Here is an 8,631-nt window from a genome sequence, read left to right as displayed (position 1 = left end):
TATTTGTCAAGCTGTTTTTGTAAATATTTTGCTCTTATCTAAGGTACACACTTTGGAAAAATGCTACTCCACATTTGCTACAGATATGAGGACAAAAATTTAAAAATGTTGGAAATTTGAATACAGTCTTGGACACATTCTTTGGGTTTCCATATGCTATAAATCCTCCAGTGTTTTAAAAATGTTTGATCAATGGCCAAAAGCTTTGCAAAAATTTTTCCTCATGTTCTCTCACTCATATGAATGCTGAGTTGCTGAGTAGAATGTGAACAACTTTTGGAGACTCTGTCACCTATTTTACATTTATATCATTTCTGTGCTATCATGTCTCTGGTGTGAAATAGTGTTGAACTACTGTGAAATAAGGGTTGACTCATCCTCAAAGACACTGATGCAATGTTTTCATTGTAAAACTTCTCTCCAGTATAAAATCTATAATGTTTAGTAAGATGTGATCTTCAATATTAAAAGCTTTGCCATTCTTCACATTTATAGGATTTCTCTCTAGTATGGGTTCTCTGGTGTCGAGTAAGTGATGATTGTTGATTAAAATCTTTGCCACATTCTCTACATTTGTAGGGCTTCTCTCCAGTGTGGATTCTCAGGTGCCGAGTAAGTACTATTTTTTTATTAAAACTTTTGCCACATTTTTTACATTTGTAGGGCTTCTCTCCAGTGTGGATTCGCTGGTGCTGAGTAAGTGATGATATGTGATTAAAATTCTTGCCACACTCTTTACACTTGTAGGGCTTCTCTCCAGTGTGGATTCGCTGGTGCTGAGTAAGTGATGATTTTTGACTGAAACTCTTGCCACACACTGTACATTTGTAGGGCTTCTCTCCAGTATGAATTGTGTTGTGGTAATGGAGATGTGATTTTGTACTAAAACTTTTTCCACACACTTTACATTTGTAGGGCTTCTCTCCAGTGTGGATTCGCTGGTGCTGAGTAAGTGATGATTTTTGACTGAAACTCTTGCCACACACTGTACATTTGTAGGGCTTCTCTCCAGTATGAATTGTGTTGTGGTAATGGAGATGTGATTTTGTACTAAAACTTTTTCCACACACTTTACATTTGTAGGGCTTCTCTCCAGTGTGGATTCGCTGGTGCTGAGTAAGTGATGATTTTTGACTGAAACTCTTGCCACACACTGTACATTTGTAGGGCTTCTCTCCAGTATGAATCCTGTTGTGGCAATAGAGATGTGAGTTTGTATTAAAAGTTTTGCCACACACTTTACATTTGTAGGGCTTCTCTCCAGTGTGAATTCGCTCGTGCTGAGTAAGTGATGATATGTGACTGAACCTCTTGCTACATATTTTACATTTGTAGGGCTTCTCTCCAGTATGAATCCTGTTGTGGCAATAGAGATGTGAGTTTCTATTAAAAGCTTTGCCACACTCTATACACTTGTAGGGCTTCTCTCCAGTGTGGATTCGCTGGTGATGTGTAAGTGATGATTTTTGACTGAAACTTTTGCCACACAATTTACATTTGTAGGGCTTCTCTCCAGTATGAATCCTGTTGTGGCGATCAAGATGCGAGATTATATTAAAACTTTTGCCACACATTTTACATTTGAAGGGCTTCTCTCCAGTATGAATTCTCTGGTAATTTTTAAGGCTTTGTTTTTGGCTGAAACCTTTGCAAAATTGTTTACATATGTAGGGCATAACTCCAGGGTGTGTCCACTGGTGACAAATAAGATTGGAGCTTTTATTAGAAGTTTTGTCACATTCTTTGCATTTGCATGGCATATATCCTGTATAAACACTGTGATTTTGAGTAAGGTTTTTGCATGCGTTGCATTCTTCACATTGGTAGGTATTCTCTGCAGAATAAATATTTTGGTGTTGAGTAAGGGTTGAAAACCTTTTTAAGTCTTTCCCACACTTTTTACATTTACAGTATAAATCATCTGATACTTAACAAGTTGTAACTTTTCACTAAAAGTTTTTTCACATTCTTTAAATTTGTAGAATTTATCACTGTCATACTATCTGCTGTGTTTAAAAAATATATCAAAGCATTTGCCTGCTCAATATCTTCTATAATTATCGGGCTCTCTTTCTCTATAAATTCTCTTATATTAAGCAAGCTCTGCACTGTGGTTAAGAGCCCTTTCACATATCTTACACTTGCAGGTTTTGTCTTGGCTAAGAATATTTTAGTGAATACTAGTTTTTGATCGCTGAAGCAAAACTTTCCTACATTTTTTCATCATGTTAAATTTTCTTTAGAAAAGAACTAGGATTTCTCTATATTCATAATTTTTATCACCAATGTAAATATACTGGTAATTACTCAGGGTAGATACATGGCTTATTGTGTTACTTCTACCATTATCTATATAGGGCACTTTCCAGAAAACTGTATCAGAATTGTCATTAAGCAATAGTGGGGAATTAGAAATTTTTCTACAATTTTTAATATTTTGTCCATTTGGGCACAAAGAGAAATTCATTTTTTGTTTCAGAAAAATGAACATTTTATAAACAAACTCCCAAAAGGTTCACATTTAGAAGTATCTTTTCTGTGCAAATGTTTGACTGGAATTTTAACTCAGTGCTACTTTTATAATTGGCCAAGTTAAAAACTGATGCATGGACTAGATTTCAAATTTTCCACATTGCCTTTCAGTTCAAAAATGGCTATGGATTTATTCTTAAAATACATATAAAACTCCTCAAAATAATTGGAATGCATTGAATTTTTGTTTCAGATATTAATTTTCTCTGGTGTCTTTTGACCATAAAATTTTTATCATAAATAGGGACTACTGATTGATTTTCTCTATTATAATACAATTTTTGAACTTTACTCTCACCTATATTTTCCCATTCTTTTCGTGGTTGTATATAGTCAAAGTCACACTTTCCATATCTTCCCTCTCTCTCTTTTATTCCCTGCTCTGGTAAAATTTGTCGAGGATGATGAGAAGTCATGGCTGTAATAAATAAAAATAATAAACATGTTTACTTAGTGTACTGGGCTGACTATATTTTTCAAACCTAAGAAATCACAGCTAAAAATAACATAAGCAAGGGAGTGTATTATTAAATTCAAGTCCATCATTACTGTAGAAATATATAAATCAAATAAAAATACACACAGAAAATTACTTTGAAGATTTTCCTAATCATCTTTGTGTTCACAGTATCCAAGATGAGTACATTATTATGGAGAGTAATATAGCAGAGAAAAATACATTGTGTTACACAAAGATTTTTTTTTCCTTTAGAATATATTTTAAAAATCTACCAACTTACTTCTGTTTCATTAGAGATAAAAATATGAAACCTGAATATTTGGTGACTGTTCAAAAAGGGGTTCCTGCTTACCAACAGAAAAAAAATCATGGCTAAATTAACTGTAAGCAAAGTTATGAATCACTCAAAGGAAATAGTTAATTATTATTTAAAAGAAGTTTACTGAACTAAACCAACACACATACAAAAAAAAGAATAAAAATTAGTCAAGAATTGTTAATAGTAATAAGCAGAAAATGTATGTTGAAAGACTTTTTTTAGAAAAGGTCTGAAAGAGTCAGGGGTGGTTGTAAATAGCAACATAGGAGGTTGAGCTAGAGCATCAAAATTTGAAGGCCAAAGTAAAAAATGCAAAGTGCTAAATCGCCCTTTATTTCTCTTTCCAGTACTAATAAACACATCTCAGAAAATAGAAAATATGAAACATCCAAGCAGCTCAGTTTTCTCCAAGTTGTAAAGACTCAAAGTAGGTTTTAATCCAAGTTTAAAACTCAGAATACTGAGAGCATCCAATAGAAAAAGATGGGTCACCTAGAAATGTGTAACCATATAATTGTGAAATCCTTAGTTGAATCCTCACAACACAGGAAAAAATTCGAGTCTATCTATATTCAAGGGATAAAAGAATAAAATTATCAACAAGAAATTATATTTACAGCTACTACCTTTCCAAAGAGAAAGAAAATGAAGACTTTAAACATATAAAAATACACACACTATTAATCAACACTGGATCTGTTCTCCAAAATGTACTAAAGGTAATCTTTCATAATAAAATGTAAGTGCACAGCATCATAAGTCATATGAAATTTTAAAGATTTCTTGGCAAAAACAATTCTATTTTATTGTAATGACAGGTCTCCAAACATTTAATTTTGCAATAGAATTTGAAAGAAAAACGCATAACAACAATACTGTTAATAGGCATATATAACTGTGACAATAATAACATTTTAAAAAGACCCATAAATATATTCAGTTTTTTAATAAAGTGAAGTCAAGTTGATACTCAGACAAAGTATGAGTAGGAGATTCTTCATTTTTAGAGATTTTTATTGGCAAATGCAAGATTACAAAATTCTGATCAAAACAAAACTTGTATATCTGAATTAACTTTAAATATTGCAATTGTAGGTAGTCCACAGGATACTCTCAATCTCAGAACACACACATACTGAAAGCAAAAGGATATACTAATAACACATACAAAAGTGATCAAACAAAACTTGGGTCTTCTAAATTATATTACACAAAACATAATTTAAGACAGTTATAGGACATAGAAGACGGTTTAAATTAAAAAAAAAACTTTGAAAAGAGGCAAAAGAGAGAAAAGGACCCTTTCCCTAGGTTCTGAATTAAGAGTAAATACATTCTCTACATTATTCATACTTCCCAAACACACAAAGAAAACACTGAGAGGGTTGAATGAAAACAAAGAATCACCGTCATACTAAGAGACATAAATCCCCACTTATGGAAAAGGAAAATACAGTGAAGTAAAATGGTAATTGCAAAGCATAAGACTTTGAAAATATTTTGAAACTACTATAGACTTATAGAATCCCTGTTCTTAATCACAAGTGGGATATTATGCTGGTTAGATCAATTTTATATATTAAAACAAAGGTTAATAAATATTTAAGTGATAGTTATTTTGTAACCAACATGGAATAAATATTTGAAGTCAAAAGTAGTAGGGATTTTCAAAAATCCCTAAATATGTGTCACTTGATGGAACACCCTTTTGCATGCTGTTGTTCAAAATTGAAAGATTAAATTTAAAGATGTTTATACTACTTAAAGTTAACTAGAGGCTCCATGTAGTATTCATCAACCTCCCATAGATAATTTTTTTTTGCAGAAAAATCAATCCTTTAAATTGTATGAATATCCCCCAAAATTCAAATAAGACTATTTCAGTGCTAAAAAAATATATTAAAATTACAGCATTCAATTGTAAAGGCAAACATAGAGTCAGGTAGACGGAGTTCTCAGTGAGTGTGGCAATAAGCCCTCATATCAATAGCAAATTAAAAACATTGCACACCAGTGTTGTTACATTGTTATTCAACAGAGCCATCATGGTGAACGCAAACCAAATATCCCTTGAAAAGAAGGATGAGCCATATTGGAATATAGAAACTACAGAACTTTGAAGTCAAAGAATTTATTCTAATTATATATTTTACAAAATGTTTGTACACTAGGTTAACTGAAATGTCACAGAAAGAATACTTCAGAATTTTATGAACATGACATCTCTAAACTAAAAAAGAAGCTTTCTGAACAAAAGAGAATAGTTATGTGATGAGGAGACAGAAATGAGTCCTTGCTTTCTAGGCATTCTGTTTTTTTTTTGAGATGTAAACTTTGTAGAGATATATTGCATAACAATTTGAATTAATGTTACTGAACCCTATATTTACAATTTTGAGACAGTAAGTTTTACTTTGTGGTTTTGATTACACTGAAAATTAATAGATAAAGAGAATTGCAACATTTCTCAAAGCTACATTTAAAATAATGTGGTCTTTATCCTATAAATAAGAACAAGCTCATCAATATACAAATGATGAGCATGCATGTAATCTCAGCTACTAGGAAGTCTGAGGCAGGCGAATTGCAAATTAAAGACATCCTCAATAACTTAAAGAGAACCTCTCTCCAAATATGAGTGAAAAGGAGCTCGGGGTATAATCCGCATGAGAGTATCACAGCCATCAATCCCCAATAGAATTACACATAGAAAATTTCAATTTCTACGTACATGGGCAGAATGAAAAGCCAATCAAGATAAAATACAAAAGTCATGGACAAAAGAGGCTTAATATTTATACAAGCAAAAGCACATATAATATTTTTGGCAATACAAACAAGAATCAGAGATATCTTAGTTTGTGAAGCAATTAACTGATATGAGGAAAGCCAGTCTATAACATGGAACCTACTGTACACAATTTAAAAAAAGAGAAAAAAACAACTAAATTGTACATATCCACAGATGTATTATTTTACAAATCCTCTCACTCAAATTAAACTTACACCATCTCTCAAAACAGCAGTCTTTGTCCAACTTGACATTCATTCCATGGAAGATATTTCACAGAAAATCCATTACACATATCAGAAAGAACACTGATAAGGAAATTTTAATGAAAAAATGTACAAATAAGATTATAGAAACTGACTTATGATAGTAATGTATTGCAATGGGTGGACCTAGATGTCTCCAGAAATGTGCAAAACTTTTCTGAAAATAATGAAAGAAGGGCTGGAGTTTTAGAGTAGTGTTAGAGAGTTTGCCTAGCATGTGTGAGGCCCTGGGTTCAATTCTCAGCACCATATATAGATAAATAGGAAATTCACTAACAACTAAAAATATTTTTTAAATTATGGAAGAGCTGTCAGATAATATTGACACAAGGCAAGGGGAGTGTTTTGTTGTTAATTTGAATGTATGGAGGAAAAGCAGGATACTACATAATTTTAAAGCACAAAACACAGGACACTTTTTTTATAATAACAAGAGAAAGAATTCAAAGCTTCTCAAAAATATTTTCTGCTGAATAATGTCTCAATGAACCTTTTCAAATTTAGGCTTCCTCTTTTACCTCAACTATGTCCTGTGCAATATGTGGGCCACAGTATTTGACATCAGTGCATTCCTCTAAGTCAACCATATGTCAAGTGAAAAATATATATCATGCCACCAAAGGAAATCATTAAGGGTGAAAATAAACATCATTAACATTATCTTGTCAGTACCAAGAACTACCCCATCTTCTTTATTGAAAGCATAAATCTGCCACACATTCTTGTGGAGAAGGTCCCAAAGATATACTTCAAGGGAAGAAAACTAAATAGTGATAATTAGGAATTTTGAAGGAAAGTTATGCTCACCCACGAAGACTAGGTTGCTGTAGTTCTCCAACATCACTTCTCTATATAAATTCTGCTGAGCAGGATCCAGGCATTCCCATTCCTCCTTAGAGAAATCAATAGACACATCCCCAAATGTCAATGGCTCCTGAAATAAAAATTGTTAGATCAATAGAACATGGACCAAACCATTATTCAGTTTTTAATATGAATTAAGAGTTAGTAGAACTGACTGTGATTTAGGAGAGTGAATTTAATTATGTAATAAGATACTTTCCATTATCTAATTCAGAGGAAAATACATAAGTCCAAAAAAAGTATATATATATATATTTTATATCAGAGTGAAGTTAAGGATATATACCATAATGTAAGCAATGAATAAAAGCCCAACTCCTAACTCTTCTGCCATCAGTGAATGTGAAATTTGGCAGAAATTCCAGATGCAGATTAGACTTGTAAGAGATATTCTCATAAGGTGATTATGCACAAGGTAGACATTTCTAATGAGTTCAGAGGACCATGTTATGTATGGTGTAATGAGGATATTGTCTTCTAAAGATGTTTGTTTCTTTGAGAAGCAAAGAAGCTATTGGAAAAGCTCACTAGTAGATTGAATTCCCTCCTCCAATGCCCTTTTTAGAATCCACACTAACTCTGCATCTGAGGACACAGAGGTACTTTGTCACCTGAATAAGCTGAGCAGAGCACAAACACTTGTAAGTTTTTTGGAAAAGATATGTTTAAGTTCTGTCTCTGCAGATTTGTAATTTTAATGACTGTAGAAAGGCAAGAAGTTCTCACTGGAGAACACAGAACTGTGGCTTCCCCAGTAGGACATGTCATCTATCTTAATTTTATTGTCTTGTCTGATGGATAACAGCAATCCAAGATCTGATAGAAGAAAAAGTTGGCTACGTCCTACATACTGTTGGGTCGGGCTCCAAATTCCTCAATAGAACACCCATAGCACAAGAGTTAACATCTAGAATCAACAAATGGGACTCAAACTAAAAAGTTTTTTTCTCAGCAAGAGAAACAATAAGAGAGGTAAATACGGAGCTTACATCATGGGAACAAATCTTTACTCCTCACACTTCAGATAGAGCCCTAATATGGAGAGTATATAAAGAACTCAAAAAATTAGACAATAAGATAACAAATAACCCAATCAACAAATGGGCCAAGGACCTGAACAGACACTTCTCAGAGGAGGACACACAATCAATCAACAAGTACATGGAAAAATGCTCACCATCGCTAGAAGTCAGAGAAATGCAAATCAAAACCACCCTAAGATACCATCTCACTCCAGTAAGATTGGCAGCCATTATGAAGACAAACAACAACAAGTGCTGGCCAGGATGTGGGGAAAAGGGTACACTTGTACATTGTTGGTGGGACTGCAAATTGGTGCAGCCAATTTGGAAAGCAGTATGGAGATTTCTTGGAAAGCTGAAAATGGAACCACCATTTG

General features: G+C 33.1%; 1 protein-coding gene across 1 annotated transcript; it reads right to left on the bottom strand.

The window, feature by feature from the left end:
- Positions 1 to 464: 464 nt before the first annotated feature.
- On the bottom strand, positions 465 to 1,676 carry LOC144371275 (uncharacterized). The gene has a single exon (XM_078033680.1). The coding sequence runs from the start codon at positions 1,674 to 1,676 to the stop codon at positions 465 to 467; it is 1,212 nt and encodes a 403-aa protein (XP_077889806.1).
- Positions 1,677 to 8,631: the final 6,955 nt, after the last annotated feature.

Source organism: Ictidomys tridecemlineatus, chromosome 16 (genome assembly GCF_052094955.1).
Source record: "Ictidomys tridecemlineatus isolate mIctTri1 chromosome 16, mIctTri1.hap1, whole genome shotgun sequence".
Classification (NCBI taxonomy): domain Eukaryota; kingdom Metazoa; phylum Chordata; class Mammalia; order Rodentia; family Sciuridae; genus Ictidomys; species Ictidomys tridecemlineatus.
The sequence above is the reverse complement of the archived record's forward strand: the minus strand, read 5'-3'. Positions and strand labels throughout refer to the sequence as shown.

Bases quoted from the DNA above. Each gene is read 5' to 3' on its own strand.
- LOC144371275 (XM_078033680.1), bottom strand. From the start codon at position 1,676: ATGCCCTACATATGTAAACAATTTTGCAAAGGTTTCAGCCAAAAACAA.